Source organism: Podarcis bocagei (genome assembly GCF_964188305.1).
Source record: "Podarcis bocagei genome assembly, chromosome: 1".
In the NCBI taxonomy this organism is placed as follows: Eukaryota; Metazoa; Chordata; class Lepidosauria; order Squamata; family Lacertidae; genus Podarcis; species Podarcis bocagei.
The window spans coordinates 87,877,380-87,896,637 of record NC_138125.1 but is presented as its reverse complement, the minus strand read 5'-3'; the positions used below and the strand labels follow the sequence as shown (position 1 = coordinate 87,896,637).

The following is a 19,258-nucleotide window of genomic DNA, read 5'->3' as shown; positions in this document are numbered from 1 at the left end:
CTGTTCACAAGGGAGTGGGAGTAGATAAAGAGCCCCTTCTCCTTTCTTTGGAGAAAGGATTGTGTGTGTGTGTGTAAATATATAAAAAAACCTCAACCCTCACCCAGTTAATTAGCTCCATTCCTTTCTCTAAAGAAAAGGAGAAGGCTCTCTCTCTCTCCCCCTCCCTCCCTCCCTCCGTCCCAGATATTGCTGGACTACAACTCCCATCACTCCTGACCAATTGGCCTCCAGCTCCCACATCCAACAACAACAATATGAGGGGCGCCATTTTCCCCACCTATCCCTGACACATCGGTCTGCAGCTTCTACTCTTCCTGAAACTGCCGCTAGAAATTCAGCATAAACCTCAGATGGGGATAGAAAGATTCCTGACTGAATAGGCACTGCCCTAAAAGATAGATAAAGTCCCCTCCCTGGCAAAGGGGGGGGGGGGGATTGACGCCTTCAGTTTTCACTGACTGACTCACCAGTGCTAGAGTCCGGGATGGCTGTACTAGTAGGCCGAGCAAAACTTCCTCTCAGGCAGCTGATTCAGAGTTTGCTGAAAGGGCAGCACATTTGTAAGTTCTTTAATTCATTATTGCATTTATTTATTTATTACTGCTAGGGAAGCAGGGAGGTGTAGGTCTGGAAAAGACTCCTGCCTCAAACCCTGGAGAGCCACAACCGCTGCTGGTCAACACATTGAATCCTGAGTTACATAGACTGACCAGTGGTCTGACTCTGTATAAGACAGCTTCATGGGTTCTGTTGTAATTTATGTTGCAGTACTGAGGTCAGAACTGCTTGTTCGTTTCCTCGCAACAACGTGTGTGTGTGTGTGTGTGTGAGAGAGAGAGAGAGAGAGAGAGAGAGAAACCCCAAACTACTGGGATAAGAAATTGGAGATCCTTCTCCCAAGCCCAGGTTGCTGCTGTTAGAACATTCTCTCACATTCCGGGATGGATGCCATTCTGGAAACTATAGTGCACTTGACACCTCACTAACTCCCCAGGGACACTCGAGCTACTACTGTACGTCCTTCAGGTTTCTCTTTTAAAACAGACATCATACTAGCGAGTACCAAAGTAGCTATGCAGAAGCTGTGAGACTAGAATACAAGTCCTAAAGCATAATCCAAATTCTTTTATCAGGTTAAACGTGAAGGAAAATGCATAATCAGTCAGATATTGTAGCCAATCGGCAGTCCAAAGATGTGGCCATGCGAGCATAGGCGCCGACTCCATGGGGCTTGAGGGGGCCCGAGCCCCCTCAATAATTCGTTTGGGGGGGCTCAGCCCCCCCAATAATCTCGAGCGCCCCTCCAGCAGAGCGCCGCCGCCGCGCTGGCTCTGCCTGTCGACGCTTGGCGCGTCCGCGGCTTTTATAGGGCACCAGCGCGGCGGGGGGCGCCGGGCCGGGGGAGGGGGGCGGCCGGCCTGTCTCCTTGGCAACCCCATTGAGCAGCGCCGGCTCCCCCGGGGGGGCCATCCCCCCGCGCCGCCGATCGCCAACACCGCCGACGCTGTGGCTGCCCGAGCCCGAGCCTGAGCCTGAGCCCGACCCGCAGCCCGAGCCCGAGCCTGAGCCCGAGCCCAAGCCCGTCAGTCAGTCAGTCAGGAAGGAAGGAGAAATGGGGAGGGAGACGAGGGAGGAAAATTGCGCGCAGGGTGAAGAAAGGAGAAGGGCGAACGAGACGAGCTTCCAACCCAAAAAAGGGCTGGAAGACTGGGAGGATGAAGGATCGGGAAAGAAAGCGACGCTTTCCCCGCCCGCGACATCGCCCGCTTGTCATTGGCAGCGCAGCGGGCACCCAGAGGGGCTGGGCACCGGCGCAGGGCCGCTCCGCAGCCGCGGAGGACAGCTGCGCGGCTAGCAAGGTGCGCCGCGTAGAGCGCGGCCCTTGTGTGGCCCGGTGGCCAGGCAAGCTCGGGCGGGGACCCCCATGCGAATCTAAGACTGGAGAAGAGGGCAGAGCAAAGGGGGTCCCTTCCCCAACCTCCGGCTCTGAGACTTCCCTGAGCCCCAGAAAAGCGAAAGGATTTTCTCTTCTTCTTTTTTTATAAATATTTTATTAAGGTTTCAAATACAAAGTTAGAAACATACACTGAAGAAAAAAGTAAAAGAACAAGAAAAAGAAAAAAAGAAAAAGAAGAAAAGAAAACCAACCATTCAACACATTTTTTATATAACTAACTGGACTTCCTCGCATCTCCCTTACCCTGCATTCTTTATAATAAAGATATCAGCAAATTATTACCTTGTTTCGTACCTTATTTTGTACTTTTCAAATACTATACCTCTAAATTTAACATACTTTTCATCAGTTACTTATATCTTAAATTAAACATAGTATTACCTTAGATTTTGACCTTTTCTTACTTAAAATATAATTTCCTGTTTCCCAAATCTAATTGCTGAAGCTATAGTTTCCGAATCGTGTAAATTTTTAACATTCATACAACTTATATTGTTTTTGTAAATAGTCCTTAAATTTTTTCCAGTCCTCTTCCGTTGTTTCTTCTCCCAAATCTCGGATTCTGCCAGTCATTTCAGCCAGTTCCATGTAGTCCATCAATTGCGTCTGCCACTCTTCCAGTGTGGGCAAATCTTGTGTCTTCCAATATTTTGCGATAAGTATTCTTGCTGCTGTAGTTGCATACATAAAGAAAGTTCTATCCTTCTTTAACACTTTCTGGCCAACAATGCCCAAGAGGAAGGCCTCTGGTTTCTTGGGAAAGGTATACTTAAATACCTTTTTTAACTCATTATAGATCATTTCCCAGAAGGCCTTCACTTTTGGACAAGTCCACCAGAGGTGAAAGAATGTCCCTTCAGCCTCCTTACATTTCCAACATTTATTATCAGACAGGTGATATATTTTTGCAAGCTTGACTGGGGTCATGTACCACCTATAAATCATTTTCATAATATTTTCCTTCAAGGCATTACATGCCGTGAATTTCATTCCGGTGGTCCATAACCTTTCCCAGTCCTCAAACATGATGTTATACCCAATATCCTGAGCCCATTTTATCATGGCTGATTTGACTGTCTCATCTTGAGTGATTTTCTCTTCAACCTGCCCTCCATCCTCTTGCGGAAAACTCTTTGCCTGCCCTGCCCGTATCTCGTTTTTGCTTTTTAATTCCACACACGCACCCTTCGGACTTCGTGGCAATCGGGCGCGCGGGTGCGTTTCCTAAGAGAGTGAGGACCCCCGCCTCCTCCCCACCTGCTCCCTCGCCAGCCAGCCAGCCGCGTGCCCTAGCCGGAGAGCCCCGGCCGTCCCCGTCGCGCAATCGGCTGGATCTCCCTTCAGCAGGCCGTGCTCACAACTCGGCCCAGGGACCCCCCAGCAGCGGATCTCCAGCCCAGCTGAAGAATCCGGCAACAAGCCCCCTCCTCCCCAATCGCTCCGCCGAAATACGCTCCAAAACCCCCCAGATAGGCCGCCGGCCGCCAAGTCTAGTGGCGCCCTGAGCGAGGGTCTCTCCCCAACACCGCCACCTCAAACTGCGTTCTCCCGGCTACCCGAGCGAACCAGCGGCAGGACCCCGGTATGGGCCCCCCCAATATTTTTTATAAGTCGGCGCCCCTGCATGCGAGTCTGTTGCAGTCTTGTGGCACCTTAAAGACTATCACTTTCTTTTTGGCATTGGCCAGCTGTGGAGAACCTCATGTCTGGGGGTTGAATGCAATCCTTCAGGTCTCCCTATCTGCCCCTCCTCAGACCACTCCCCTTAGGCCACTCACCTCATCTTACTTGTCTGGCTGGAATGTGTCCTTGAACTCTGACCATGCCTCTTTACAATAAATGGTCTTTCCCTGGTTACTCATCCTCCATTTTATCATTTTACTGATAAGAAATACATTGGAAAACAAAAAGAAACAATTCCTAGCAGTGCTTGAGTTATGCACAGAACATAGACAGTTGGGGCCCTAACCTGGACTCTGTACCCCACTTATTGATGGCGCTAAGTAAATAAGAAATGTGGCATCATCAACAACAATAATAGTAATAATAACTGAGCAGAATATTTGGGTTTATACAACTGCGCTCCTGCTCTGGATAATCCACATTCAACCTACTTTCCCTATCAGGACAACTGGGCTGTAGGGACAACTGGGCTGTGGTTCAAAGCACATCCACCTTTGGCAGCCAATTGTACAATTGAAATAAACAGAAGTAGCTGCACAGAAGTGGTATGGAAGAAGCTTTCCCAGGCTTGAAACCAGGCAACTGAGGAGATGTGCTATTGCTGCAGCTCTATAGCAGAAGTTAAATAAATACTAAACTCCAAAGCAAGGCAGCAGTGTTCAGAAAAAGACAATGTGGAAAACATGCTATGATGGTGGAACCCTTTATAAGAATCTTGAAATAAACAGGGTTTTGTGTGTTTTTTAAAAAAAATATTTAATTAAAGATCAGATCTAATCAGGACATAATATAACCCATGTTAACAAGGAAATTAAACATTTTAAAAAGAAGCTACAGGGAGGATCAATATCTACAACAAGGGAAACAGATTTCCTGTCTTGCACGTCAAACTAGTATTTTAATAAACTAACATTTTAATAGCATTGGGACTTTCCGTGGTGTAGTGATAAATTCTGAACTGCAGGAGCTCTTCATGATAACCACCATAGCCACATCTCTTCAAGATTATACAACAAAAATGAATAATTGGCCAAAGCAGACATAGAATCATAGAGTTGGAAGGGACCACGAGGGTCATCTAGTCCAACCGCTTGCAATGCAGGAATCTTTTGCCCAACATGGGGCTCAAACACACGACCCTGAGATTAAGAGTCTCATGCTCTACCAACTGATTATGGTTGCAATACCAAGTCTGCCTTTTCTCCTCCTATCCCCCCCACAAAAAAACTACTTTTGCTCAACGTCTAGCTTGAAGATGAGTTCTTCCAGTGGACTCAAAAGCTAGCTCACTATTTTGTGTCCTTTTGATAGCATAATACAGTGGTACCTCAGGTTAAGTACTTAATTCGTTCCGGAGGTCCGTACTTAACCTGAAACTGTTCTTAACCTGAAGCACCACTTTAGCTAATGGGGCCTCCTGCTGCCGCTGCGCCGCCGGAGCCCGATTTCTGTTCTTATCCTGAAGCAAAGTTCTTAACCTGAAGCACTATTTCTGGGTTAGCGGAGTCTGTAACCTGAAGCGTATGTAACCTGAGGTACCACTGTAAAGGAAATCTATTCCCCCCCCCCAATTGAAATGGCCTTTTAACCCTCAGTCATGCATGCTAATCAGTGTGACCCACCTCTTTCTCTGCTCAGCTCATTTGGTGGGTTTCTCTCGGAATGGGAAAAGCTTATTTATTTGGCACACAGAGGATTGGCAAATAGAGCCTGGGTGTGGATTAGAGCCCCAAGAGGTGACATCATAGTCCCTGCTGCGAAACAAGTGGGCAGCAATTTCTGGGGACGTTATTATTTTATTGGTTGAAAAAATAATAACCAGTGCCACCTTTTAATTTAAATTAATAGCATATCCTACCTTTCCATTCAGAAATGAAACGAAGATGGATAACAAGGCTAATCAGCATTCTGTCTACTCCTGAGCATGTCAGTGCAGTTAAACTGCTTCAGGACCTCATGGTCAAATGGGCCTACTTGGAATGTGGATTGAATAAATACATAAAGATTTCTGTACAGTAGAGTTGGCCAGCATTCTGGGGCCTGTGGACACATTTGCAAGCTGGAGAAGGTGAATGATATGTTTAAATTGAAATGTACTATGTAAAACTTAATAAAAAAATATTTAGATAAAAGAAGAAAAGGAAGTGTCTTGGGCACCACACACACACCCACACACCACAACCAAGACAATGGAAAGTTTCTTCCTAACCTAATTTCAGTGGGGAGGAGGATCCTGCAGTGCCACGGAAGGCCTCTGTGGGCACCTGTGCATTGGCAAGCACCACACTGGCATCTCCTGCTGTACTGTACAGTCACATAACTGCTTCAGCACAACCAGGGCTTCCAAGTTGTCCTTGGCCTTGATCCTATGCCAGTAACTACCACCGGAAATGCAGAAATCAAACAGGTGACTTCTCCCCGTTATTCTCTTTTCACAGGCCCCCTTTTCTTCCGTTTAAAAAAGTGCTAAATATCTTCCATACTATGTAGGACAACTGCGTGTCAGAAGTATACATAAATAGGTACATCCGTCTCAGCAAAAAGCAACTGAATCCAGGGGCATTTTAAGGATTAAGAGCTTTATTTTGGCCTAAGTATTCATGGACTATAGTCCATTTCATCAAAAAGTTATAGTCATGCCTGAGGTAAAACGTTTTGCTGGAGAATTCCACAGGAGATATTGGGGAGTGTGTTCACCAACAACGGACATAACTGCTTTTGGTGGACGCTCCTATTTTTCTGTGTGAATCCATATGTAGTCTGCTTAATTTCACTCCTTATTATATGATTTGGAGATGTGTGCAGCATTAGGTGAACTACTGGCTGGTGTCATAGGGATGGCGGAGAATTTTGCTTCTGTTTACATTTTAAGACAAACCTATTTAATTTGCATTTCCTGTAACAACATGCAAAACAAAACACAGCCATCTTTCCCTGAACTTTGTGGTGAGGTTCTCCACCCAAAGGTGATGTACAAAAATGCTATGAGTTAGGAGAAAATATATGCATATACTCAGGGATAGTGTAAAGAAAAATGCACTTATTAGTGAAAAATGACATATAAAAACACAATAGCGAAACATTGTATGTTAGCCAAAATTGGAAATGAATCAAGTGTTAAAATGCTGTTGGATTTGGTGCGAGAGCAAATTCACGTACTGATACAGAAAATGTGGCAAACTGAATTTAAGATGGTGGAAATGAGGAACTGAGGGAAATTAAAAAGGATAGATTTGTTCCTCCCTGGATGAGGGTGTTTTGAGTATACCAAAAGGGTTCATTGTGACGACTGTGGATGATCCACTTGAGCAGCTTGTACTGACAATACAATATCCGCTCATCCGAGCAAAGCTCCAGCTCTTCCCAACTCTTGGGATATCCTCTGATCCTGTTGCTTGCTACTCCAAACTGTTCTCATCCCTTCCAGTCCTCCTAAGGCAGTGTGTGCGTTGGGAACAGCCCAGACAGTGGAGCCTCACCCTGCCACTCTGTCTCTCAGCCAGAGGGCAGGAATGGTTGCAGCTGCTCCATCTGGGTCCCTCTGGGCTGGTCAATGTGATTACACAGCACCGGGCTGCAATCAGTGCAGCCCCAATTCTCACAGGTAGCTGGCAACAGGCTATATAAGGGAGCGCCCAGGATTCCCGTCTGGGCAGGGGGGACGCACCCCCCCGGCCAAAGAAGGAGACGTCAGGGCAGGAATGCAGCTGTGGGCATGGGCAGACCTGGCTTCTTCCCTGCAGAGATATAAATTTGGGTGGGATGAGGGGCCTGTGGCCTTTTCCAACACAGCGGAGCTGCATTGGTGCTGTCTACGGTAAGAGAGCTCAAGCTCATCAGCAGAGAAGGGGGCCCCTGAGAACTCCTGCCCTGTCCCAGCCCTACCACATGCTCCAACAACACCCTACCTCGGGACATGGCTTGGGGATTGGGAGAGCTGCCTCTTAACTCTCCTTGTCTGAGGTACCTCATCCTTCCATGAAAGACATGGATCAAAACAGAACGGCTCAGCTGCTCACCAGCTGGACAACCTCTTCCATGGCTCAGTTGGTAGAGCAGGAGACTCTTAATCTCAGGGTCATTGGTTTGAGCCCCACATTGGGCAAAAGATCCCTTCATTGCAGGGGTTGGACAAGATGACTGTCATGGTCTCTTCCAACTCTATGCTGTGACCCTCACCAGGGTGTGTCTAAAACTGGAGATATAATAATGAGGGTGTGGGCGAAAGCACAACTTTACTCTCATCCCACTTCAGTGGGTCTGGACTGATTTGCCCCGGAAGAGTGAAAATGACACTCACTGAGGTGTCTTTGCTGTTGTATACATGGAGCAAGACAGCATGGGTCCTCTTGAGGTGGTTGGTGTGTCTCATGTTAGAGTGGTACTGGCGCTGGGTGGAAGCAGGAAGGAAGAGGGTTGGACTCTGTTGTGCTATGTAGGAGCCTGTTTCTCTCCCTCTCTCCCCCGCCCCCAATACTGAACCTGCTACTCCTTCATCTCCCCACAGATGTCAAAAGCTGCACCCAAGAAACCAGCAGCAGGTGCTGCAGCCCCTCCCCCTGCAGGATTTTCCCTGGACATAAATGACCCTCAGGTGCAGAATGCTGCCATCCGCATCCAGGCTTCCTATCGTGGGCACAGGTGAGGGGGATAGCAGGTGGGAGGACGGGACTGTGATCAGGGCTTTTGACACCCAAGAATGGGTCCACCCTGCTCTTCTGGTGGTAAATCGTTTTAACTGGTTTTCATCTTGCGTGTTCATATTGTTGCAACGCACCCTATGGTAAAGGATGGGTAAAAAATCCAAGTATTATTATTATTATTAGTAGTAGTAGTAGTAATAGTAGTGTCCAGTAGTGTTCAGAGCAGGAGAACTTGTAGAACTGAACTTCAAGACTGATTATGTCTCCAGTAGTATGTGGTATGGCTGTGCAGAGGGGCTCAAACCCATAACATCTCCACCCCATCTGCATACACTATTCACACTTCCTCTTGTTCTGCTGCCCCCCCCCACCCCCGCTGCTGGGTTATATCGCTTAAGAGCACTTAATATATCACTTAAGAGCAGCTTTTCCCTCAAAAAGGAGCAAGGCAAGCAGAAAACGTGGCCCAGCACAAGTGGAAGGGTAAAAGAGCCCTGACCTTGCTTGGTGGTAAAATCATCAGAGGGAGCTCCCTTGGTTGTTCCACTGTCCTCAGAAGTTCAAGGGGTGGTGGCCTGGAAGAGGACATTTTCTATGTGGGGCATCCCTAAATTTTGGAGTTCCCTCTCCACAGAGGTGTGCACAGCATAATTTTATACTTCCCATCGCATTCTGAAAATACACCTCTTTACCTTGACCTTTGAATATTTATCTGTCTCTCTGTGTTTCTGACAACCCACCCTTATTCTCCTGACTCTAACTTGTTTTAAACTGCTTTCAATATTGAGTTTTTAAATTGCTGTGGCTCCTCCCTGGGCGCTGGGTAATAAAGCAAATAAATAAGGGTTAGAGTGTGCTCATGAAGACACAAAGGGCAACCTGAGCAGTATTTTGAGAAGCTGTGGTGGTTCCAAAATATAGCTGTGCAGTGGAAGAGGGTGCAAGAGGCGGCAGTCATGAGATGGATGAGTGAGAAGGGCAAAAACCAAGGAGGAGGTGAGAGAAGCAGCCAGAGACTTTGGGGAGGCAGCAGGTGATCTGGAAGACAAGGCAACAGAGGACTGGCTTTAGGCATGTAGCAATGAGGGGGAAAACAAACTTCAGCACGTGTGAGAACTGCAGGTTTGGACTCTGCCATTCTTATTACAGCCCAAAATGTTGTCTGGAATTGGGAAGTTTGGCTGCATAAAGATTCCAAAACTTCATGGAAAAGGGGAACTTTGGAGATGGAAAGAAGGTGGACAGATGCCTTGCTTCACTGGGATAGTTTCTCCCTTGCTCTCCCATTTAACTGAAATACTTATAATGTAGCACTCCTGGCAGCACATTTAGGGCTCATCTACACTTACCTTTTGCCGTCTGCTTTCTAGGCACATGTCAACATTTTAAAACTCCATATATGAGAGCGGCTGTGGGGGTTTTGCCCCCCTCCCCCAATTTCCCCAGGAAAACTTGCTCTTTAATGCTGAATTGGAACAACCAGCCATTTGGAGTTTCCGTGGATTGCTGTTTGCTCCAATTTAGTGCTAAAGAGCAGGCTTTCACAGGGGAAGAACCACAGCAAAAAAAGGGGGGGGCTCAGACAAGGAGGTTTAAAGCACGTACACGTGACTAGAAACATAGCACAAAAGGAAGTCTGGATGAGCCCTGACTCAGGTGGCCTCAACACAGTCAGCATCTTGCAGGAAGGATTGAGGCACATACAGAAGTTTACACAATGACAGTGCTATGTTGCTGTAGCACAACATACCCACTTTTTAAAATAAGTGTCTTTTGTGGTTAGGAAGTACACTGTAAAGTGTGGGCTTAATGTATTGTTAACAGAAAGATGCACACACCCCTCCGAAGTAAATCAGGATGAATGCCCATTGCCATATAGCTACTGCCACAAACAAATCGCCTCAATAAAGATCAGGCATAAGCATTAGCACCTTCAAATGCAGTGAAGTCATTTCCCCCTGCTGCGTTTCTAGCCACTTCTGCACATTGCTGTACACACCAGAGAGTATGCAGGGATGCCTTCACCTGATGTGCATTACCTCTTTGGTTTTCCTGCGTCTGCAACACACCCACCAAACTCCGATCCAATGAAACAGTCGTCTGTGCATGCCATGGGTGTCTCGCATGTTGGTACCTCATCTTAACCTTGGCTTATGCTTGCAAATCGGATGGAAAATGGTTTTGAGGGAAAATGCATCCAACAGCAGAATTTCTCCAGAAACTACAGGATAGACATGAATTGTGGCTAACATCATGTGCTGAGGGCTTCAAACACCAGCGGTGCACTGGAGCGCACTGGAGCCAGAGTAAATGGTAATGAATACACAGCCATAGTCTAACCACCAGGTGATCTTTGTGCAAGAAAATCAGGTTCACACCTCAGCTCCTCCATTCAATCCAGTTTCTGAACTACTAGCAACCTCGTCATTGAGGATTCATTCGGATTTGGTTGCACAAAGTTTGTGAGCAGCTTATATGGCATTGGCTGTTTATTTAGCATTCATTTTGATTTGTTTGCAGGGAGGTTACATGATGCCATGTCAAGGAATTGTTATCCCATGCTTTCTAGTACATTTTCTTGTCACTTCCCTAACAATAATAATAATAACAACCTGGTTTTATTTTATTGGAAGTGGGTTTGTTGCACCAGAGAGCTAAATCCACATCAATTGCACAATCTGAATTTTCTGGCACGCAGTTGACTCTTGTGTGCAAAATAGCGACAGCCTTGGAAGCACCCAAAACTCCCACCACTCTTGCTCACCACTCTCATTTGCCTTGAAACTATTGGCACAAAAAAGGGTGCAGCAGCTATTCAGTTTAAGGAGGTAACTCCAACATCAAAATATAAGCCAATGACTATGTTTTCTTCATTGATTTTACTTGTTTTTATCAATTCTGTGGAGCTGAGGAGAAGAGGGATTGAGTAAGAAGAATTCTGCTGGAATGCCCCATTTCCCCAGTCAATCAGATTCTAGCCATTTAGCCACAGAGCATTTACTATCATAATATAGTTGATTAATTAGCTGCAGCTTGATAACATGTGGTTCTGAGTGGTTGGCAGGCTGGTCAGGGGTTGGCTGCTCCTTCCAGGCTGCCCAGTTGTGTCACAGCTGGCGGCGGCTGCTGTTATCTCCTGCTGTTCTTCCGATCTCTGTCTGGTTTGGCCCTGGGTACCATGAGAGGCAGAGCACTTTGCCACCTCATTCATGGGGGAGAGGAGCTCCAAGAGGAGCCTTAAAGGCCTGCTGCTTAACCCCCTCCTCTCCACTACCAGGTCCCGCAAGGAAATGAAGGAGAAGGGCCCCCCGCGGGTGCTGAAGAACCTCACGGACGTGATGCTGATCGAGGGGAGCGCAGCCAAGCTGGAGTGTCGCATTAGTGCCTTCCCCGACCCCTTCATCCGCTGGTCCAAAGATGGTGCGGAACTCAAGGACGGGCCCAAGTACCGCTATGTCTTTGAGGACCCAGACATCGTCGCCTTGGTGGTCCGTGACGCTGGCCTTCCTGACCTGGGCAAGTACACCATCTCCGTGAAGAACCCCTTCGGAGAGTGCTTCGACTCGGCACGTCTCCTCGTGGAAGGTAATACGGCCTGCCTCCCTTCCTTACATAGCCACACACCCCTTCTAAACTTAGCCACGCACATCCCCTGGGAAGCCAAGCCATTCTTGCAAAGTTCCTCATTACGGGGAGATCTCAATTTGGCACATCTCAGGAGGGGAAGGTAATGGCACTCTCTGCTCTGCTCCTTCAAGTCATCGCCCCCCCCCCCATTCCCTGCCCATTTCTATTCATAGCCTTGTGTCTTGCGTAGAGAAAGCCAAGCCCCTTCTAACTTTAGCCATGCCTCGGCCAAGACGTAGCCTTCTTCCTCCCTTCTAGATCTCATCGTGGCCCTACCTAGCTATGATGCCAGACCCGAAGGAAGAGAAGAAAGGCAGGGGGAACCCTCTGATGGCAACTCAGGATAGTTTAGTCAGTCATCAGGAAAGGAGGCTAATCCCCGAGACTGGGGCCCAAGAAGGCAGTCTCCTTTCACAACACCTACTGCCTCTAGGCATGGGTTGGAAGGAGATGCGTTAGTCAGAAATAGGGGTTGCTTTTTGTGTGTGATTATTCAATGAATCTAATCCCTGCAAACGAACGTGTACTGCTCCCCCCCAATCCCTAAACCCCTACACAGCAGCTGGGGAAACTGAAAAGTCTGTATCCCTGCACAGTATACAAAAACCTGCATAACAAGAAATTGTTCTGACTCTCAACTTCTGTTCTACAGTGAACCTGGTACCTGGAGAGCTCCTTTGTAGGAATTTATTTCTTTACCTCGTTTGCCAAAGTATACCTATGGTGCAACAGGGTTTGCCAAGTAAATAACTGGAAGATATTCCGTGGCCATCTGATAGAAATTCTAGAACACCTGGAACAGGACACAGCACCATAACAAAACTCGCAGCCCCAGCATTAGGTCCTCATGCCCTAGCAGAGGATTCTGCTACAAGTCCGCTTGGCAAAAGATGGCTAAGGAAGGGCCCTTCTTCTGATCTCACCTGCTCTCTCCCTCTGCAGTGCCTGCCAAGATTCAGAAGGGCCCAGACAGCACAAAAGCCAAGAAAGGCAGCACAGTCAACCTGACAGCCCACATCAGTGGGGAGCCCGCACCTGATGTTGGCTGGGCCAAGGATGGCGAGGATATTGAAGAGGACGATCGGTGAGTGAAATTCACCACTGGTGTAATAAGCTTCATAGCACCAACACTGCTTGGGCAGGTGGGCAGCAAGGGGAGCCCAAGAACCAGGTCCCCCACCCCTTTCTTTCCTGATTCCATAAGCGCTACTAGTTCATGTTCAAATCAACAGGGCTGATGCAATAGCTTGAATTCTTGCATGGGGAACGCGATAACATAAGCTTTCCTTTTTGAAAGAAAGAAAAAGGAAGCACGTAGTTCTTCTGGTTATTATAGAGGACCTTAATGTGTAGGAATCAATGGACACGTGTGTTGAGTTTTCGGTGATGGTCAGGATAAGTGTGATTTCTTCATTTAACACAAGTCCTGTTGATTCCTGTGTTCTCATTTGTGTTGGACCAGGATGGAACTGACCTGGCAGAGCTAAAAGCATCAAAGATCAGGGCTTCCTTGCCTAGTAGTTAATGGGGAGGAAGTGAGAGAAAGATCAGCATCTATAATTGCAGTCATTCTGAAATTCTTCAGTTTTGCAGCCCCTCAGCAAACTTTTTTCCCCACTGCAGCATCAGTACCATTCTCAAAGCCAGCACTGCATTTTAAAAACAGACTTTAGGTCAGGCCATCAAGAAAGGTGTTTTTAATTAGTATTTTGTTATGGGGGACAGAATTAGTAGACTGTTCCAGTGCCATAATATAAAAATCATGGGCCCTTCTTTTTGATAAGTCCAGCCCAGGTTAAAACAGCCTTGACCTCCATTGTCAAAAATAAAATAAAATAAATCAAGTGCAAGGCTGTATATTTGCTGGTTCTGCAGCCCAGTTTGTCAGCCTCATCCAAATGGAATTGATGGACTGCCAGCGGTCCATGGGTCAGTTTAGCAGCTTCTGCTTTGTGTCCCAACACCATCTGCCTCTAAGGGCCCTGACTTGAGATTTCCACCTTTCCCTTCCCTGCAGCATATACTATAACATCGGCAGTGACTCAACAACTCTCACCATCAAAAAGGTGTCGCCGGCGGATGCTGGGAAGTACGAGGTCTTTGTGGAGAACAGCCTGGGCATGGACCAGTCTTTTGCACGCCTTGATGTGATCTGAGCTCCTGCCTCCCCCTGCCTCCTGTACAGTTCCCCCTAAAAAAGAAACTCTCTGTCATTGCAAAGTACGGTCCAGGGCCATTGTCCTGGAGAGATGACTGGGGAAAGCAAATTAAGCCCTGCAATGGCGCTGTAGGGATATCCTGTCCTGTCCCCCCTAAGATGCAATAGGGAGTCCTTCTCTCATTGCCCCTTTGGCTCTCGCCAATGTCATTCTGTCATACCTTTCCTGGCAAGAGTTCCCCACTGTGCTCCAGGGCTGAATCCATTTCTTGGGCAGGTGGGTCCCATCTCCTTGCAGGCTAACCATTTTGTGCAGCCATCGCTGAAATGCCTCCACTCCAAGGACGCAGAGGGGCTGTGCAGTCCTCCCATCGGCAGCACCCGCTTTCCCCCAGCACTTCAGAGATTGTGAACCATCCCAGAAGCCTCCAGATTCTTCCTGACCTGTTTTCTTGCTATATGAACTAAATAAAACCAGCTGGTTGTACAGAGGACTTGTGTGTGCTAAATGCAATTTATCAGCAGGAAATTAAAAACCTGGGAATCTCATTTGTGTGCTGCAAAGGTGGGGTGTGGGAAGAGTTTCTAGCTTTTTTCTTTCTTTCTCAGATATTAGCAGGGTTCTGTTGGTTCAGAGAATAGGGGCTCATCCAAACTTTCGTCTGTGCCACGTTATCTAGGCACATTATCTGATCCTTGCTCATCGTAATTTCTAGGTCTGGATCTGAATGGGGTTTTAGTTTGTCCCACCACTTTCCCCAAGTAAACCCAGTTTACTGCTAAATCCTAACAAACAGCAATCCATGCAGTTTGCTCCAGTTCAGTGGTAGGTAAACAGAGGGTTTTCTCAGGGAAAGCGGCCAGACAAAAAACCCCTGCTCCGACATAGATATCACAGGCCTATGCCTTGAAAGCATAGCACAAATGGAAGTGCAGATGATTCCTAGGATTGCTGCAGACTAGAAGGCCCCGTGAGTCAAGCTGGTCCCCTAATGGGTCCTGCTAAAAAAAGAAATAATAATCTTATCCCACTAAGTCCTTCCTCTCCCAGGACCATGTAATCACCCAGCTTCAGGTACAAAAGACTATTTGTGTTCCTGTTCCATATTTGTATTGGTGCTTGGATGGCATCCAGCAATCTTTTCAACCTTTCCCTGCAGAGAACATTAGCTCAGGCGTGTTCATTCTGGGTACCTGGCTGCACTGAACAGTTTGGTCTCTCTCCTCTCACATTGTGTTTCCTGAAATGTAGTTCTTTTCAATAAATTCTGGAACCAGGACTTTGCCCTTATTCCCTTGGCAACGCTGCCTCCTGCAGGCACTAAAGGGCACTGCAGGACCCCTTTCCCCTGCCCCACAAGCAAGCCGTTCTGGAGATATAAATAGTCCTTCCTGACCATATCAGGGATTGTTTGGGCTACACAGCTGCTCATCTTATTCACATGACAACAGCACACAACGCTGTATGTCTATCTCTCACAAATGATGCCATGCTTGGCAGGACTCAACACTAAAGCATGTACTAGGGAATAGTAATAAAGAGTGCTTCTGGGTATGTGCAGAGTGCTTTCTACAAATGAGCAACTTGTAGTGGATCACAGTCCAGCAAGTGTAGTGGTAAACTGTGAAGTACAGCAGCTCATCACAACAGCCCCGATAGCAAGACATCCCAGGAAAAGTCAAAAAATGGCAGACAAATGTGTTGATCTTGATGGATTATTGTAACACAAACACCAATATAGAACATAATGCAAAAAGTTATTAGGATTAGGATGCAATTCGATGCAGTTTCCTGGGACTAAGCATCATTGGATTCAGTAGTGCTTGCTTGTAACTAACTGCACAGGTTCAGCTTGTAAAACCACAGAAAGCTTTAAGAAAAAATCCTCAATCAGCAGCCCTTTTAATTAGAAGTGCAAATCATCCTGCAAGTAAGTAAGAAGCCACACTCACCTGCCCCACACCCACTGTGTATTCCAGACCTGGCTTAAAATGTGCTTGTACTTTACACAAGCTCCAATAGGGTTGGCTGCCCTTAGAGCTCCCAAGTGGAGCTGCTCTCTTCCGAAAAGGGGTTTTTGCAGGCTCTGACATAGGCGCCGACTCCATGGGGCTTGAGGGGGCCCGAGCCCCCTCAAAAATTCGTTTGGGGGGGCTCAGCCCCCCCAATAATCTCGGGCGACGGTGGGCGCGTCCGCGGCTTTTATAGGGCGCCCGGCGCGCACCAGCTCGATAACGGGCACCGGCGCGGCGAGGGGCGCCGGGCCGGGGGAGGGGGGCGGCCGGCCTGTCTCCTTGGCAACCCCATTGAGCAGCGCCGGCTCCCCCGGGAGGGCCATCCCCCCGCGCCGCCGATCGCCAACACCGCCGACGCTGTGGCTGCCCGAGCCCGAGCCTGAGCCCGAGCCCGACCCGGAGCCCGAGCCCGACCCGGAGCCTGAGCCCGAGCCCAAGCCCGTCAGTCAGTCAGTCAGTCAGGAAGGAAGGAGAAATGGGGAGGGAGACGAGGGAGGAAAATTGCGCGCAGGGTGAAGAAAGGAGAAGGGCGAACGAGACGAGCTTCCAACCCAAAAAAGGGCTGGAAGACTGGGAGGATGCAGGATCGGGAAAGAAAGCGACGCCTTCCCCGCCCGCGACGTCGCCCGCTTGTCATTGGCAGCGCAGCGGGCGCCCAGAGGGGCTGGGCACCGGCGCAGGGCCGCTCCGCAGCCACGGAGGACAGCTGCGCGGCTAGCAAGGTGTGCCGCGTAGAGCGCGGCCCTTGTGTGGCCCGGTGGCCAGGCAAGCTCGGGCGGGACCCCCATGCGAATCTAAGACGGGAGAAGAGGGCAGAGCAAAGGGGGTCCCTTCCCCAACCTCCGGCTCTGAGACTTCCCTGAGCCCCAGAAAAGCGAAAGGATTTTCTCTTCTTCTTTTTTTATAAATATTTTATTAAGGTTTCAGATACAAAGTTAGACACATACACTGAAGAAAAAAGTAAAAGAACAAGAAAAAGAAAAAAAGAAAAAGAAGAAAAGAAAACCAACCATTCAACACATTTTTTATATAACTAACTGGACTTCCTCGCATCTCCCTTACCCTGCATTCTTTATAATAAAGATATCAGCAAATTATTACCTTGTTTCGTACCTTATTTTGTACTTTTCAAATACTATACCTCTAAATTTAACATACTTTTCATCAGTTACTTATATCTTAAATTAAACATAGTATTACCTTAGATTTTGACCTTTTCTTACTTAAAATATAATTTCCTGTTTCCCAAATCTAATTGCTGAAGCTATAGTTTCCGAATCGTGTAAATTTTTAACATTCATACAACTTATATTGTTTTTGTAAATAGTCCTTAAATTTTTTCCAGTCCTCTTCCGTTGTTTCTTCTCCCAAATCTCGGATTCTGCCAGTCATTTCAGCCAGTTCCATGTAGTCCATCAATTGCGTCTGCCACTCTTCTAGTGTGGGCAAATCTTGTGTCTTCCAATATTTTGCGATAAGTATTCTTGCTGCTGTAGTTGCATACATAAAGAAAGTTCTATCCTTCTTTAACACTTTCTGGCCAACAATGCCCAAGAGGAAGGCCTCTGGTTTCTTGGGAAAGGTATACTTAAATACCTTTTTTAACTCATTATAGATCATTTCCCAGAAGGCCTTCACTTTTGGACAAGTCCACCAGAGGTGAAAGAATGTCCCTTCAGCCTCCTTACATTTCCAACATTTATTATCAGACAGGTGATATATTTTTGCAAGCTTGACTGGGGTCATGTACCACCTATAAATCATTTTCATAATATTTTCCTTCAAGGCATTACATGCCGTGAATTTCATTCCGGTGGTCCATAACCTTTCCCAGTCCTCAAACATGATGTTATACCCAATATCCTGAGCCCATTTTATCATGGCTGATTTGACTGTCTCATCCTGAGTGATTTTCTCTTCAACCTGCCCTCCATCCTCTTGCAGAAAACTCTTTGCCTGCCCTGCCCGTATCTCGTTTTTGCTTTTTAATTCCACACACGCACCCTTCGGACTTCGTGGCAATCGGGCGCGCGGGTGCGTTTCCTAAGAGAGTGAGGACCCCCGCCTCCTCCCCACCTGCTCCCTCGCCAGCCAGCCAGCCGCGCGCCCTAGCCGGAGAGCCCCGGCCGTCCCCGTCGCGCAATCGGCTGGATCTCCCTTCAGCAGGCCGTGCTCACAACTCGGCCCAGGGACCCCCCAGCAGCGGATCTCCAGCCCAGCTGAAGAATCCGGCAACAAGCCCCCTCCTCCCCAATCGCTCCGCCGAAATACGCTCCAAAACCCCCCAGATAGGCCGCCGGCCGCCAAGTCTAGTGGCGCCCTGAGCGAGGGTCTCTCCCCAACACCGCCACCTCGAACTGCGTTCTCCCGGCTACCCGAGCGAACCAGCGGCAGGACCCCGGTATGGGCCCCCCCAATATTTTTTATAAGTCGGCGCCCCTGGGCTCTGACGATTGGTGGCTAATCCTTGCACTACATTAATGGTGAGGGCTGACTGCACTTACTCAAATGGAGAGAGGAAGCATGCTCAGTAATCTGCATTCTCTCTAGAATCACTTCGCACGGTTCGAGCCTGCAATCTGAGAACTGATTCTTGGTTCCGCCCTCGAAGTCCCATCCCTTTTAGCCTGGGCAGGCAGAGTAGCAATTCCTGCCCTGTTTTGCAAAAACAGGCTTGGGGCAGGCTGGCGCATAGCTGTCAACCTCCCCTTTTTTTGCGGGAAATTCCCTTATTTCAGCGCCGATTCCCACTGCTTCCCCGGATTGTTAGATAACCAGTAGACTGTCCCCGGGACAGGTGAGGCTGCTGATCCCTTCTTTTCGAGGCTGCTGATCCCTTATTTTCAAATCTGAAAGTTGACAGCTATGGGCTGTCGCAAAGTGAAGCAGCGTACGAGTCCTGTTGGAGCAGGCCAGTGGCTCATCTGTTCTCAACCTGTGGGAAGAAGCCCGAAAGCAGGACTGCTCTTCTTGGAGCAGCGAGGAAGGGACCAAAACCGCCCCACGGCTTGCAACTTCCTCCCCACCCCAAACGCCCTAGCCTTCCCGGACAGCGAAAACAGCCAATCCAGGAGGATCCGCGTCAGCGCTGCCGGCCGGCTTCTCCCGCGGCGACGCGCCGACTGGATAGCTCAAGGCCCGCCCTGCGCGGACCCGGCCAGCGGTGACGTG

The 19,258-nt window shown here is 48.2% G+C and overlaps 1 protein-coding gene across 2 annotated transcripts; it reads left to right on the top strand.

Annotated features, from left to right (window-relative positions):
• Positions 1-461: 461 nt before the first annotated feature.
• SPEGNB (SPEG neighbor) lies at positions 462-14,563 on the top strand. Of its 2 annotated transcripts, none has more exons than XM_081213779.1 (5): positions 462-563; positions 8,151-8,284; positions 11,564-11,871; positions 12,856-12,997; positions 13,931-14,563. In XM_081213779.1, exons 2-5 carry the CDS (start codon positions 8,151-8,153, stop codon positions 14,067-14,069), a joined length of 723 nt encoding a protein of 240 aa, XP_081069905.1. In that variant the 5' UTR covers positions 462-563; the 3' UTR covers positions 14,070-14,563. The 2 variants fall into 2 exon arrangements, with proteins under 2 accessions (XP_081069905.1, XP_081069904.1); XM_081213778.1 differs by lacking the exon at positions 462-563 and adding an exon at positions 7,350-7,460.
• Positions 14,564-19,258: the final 4,695 nt, after the last annotated feature.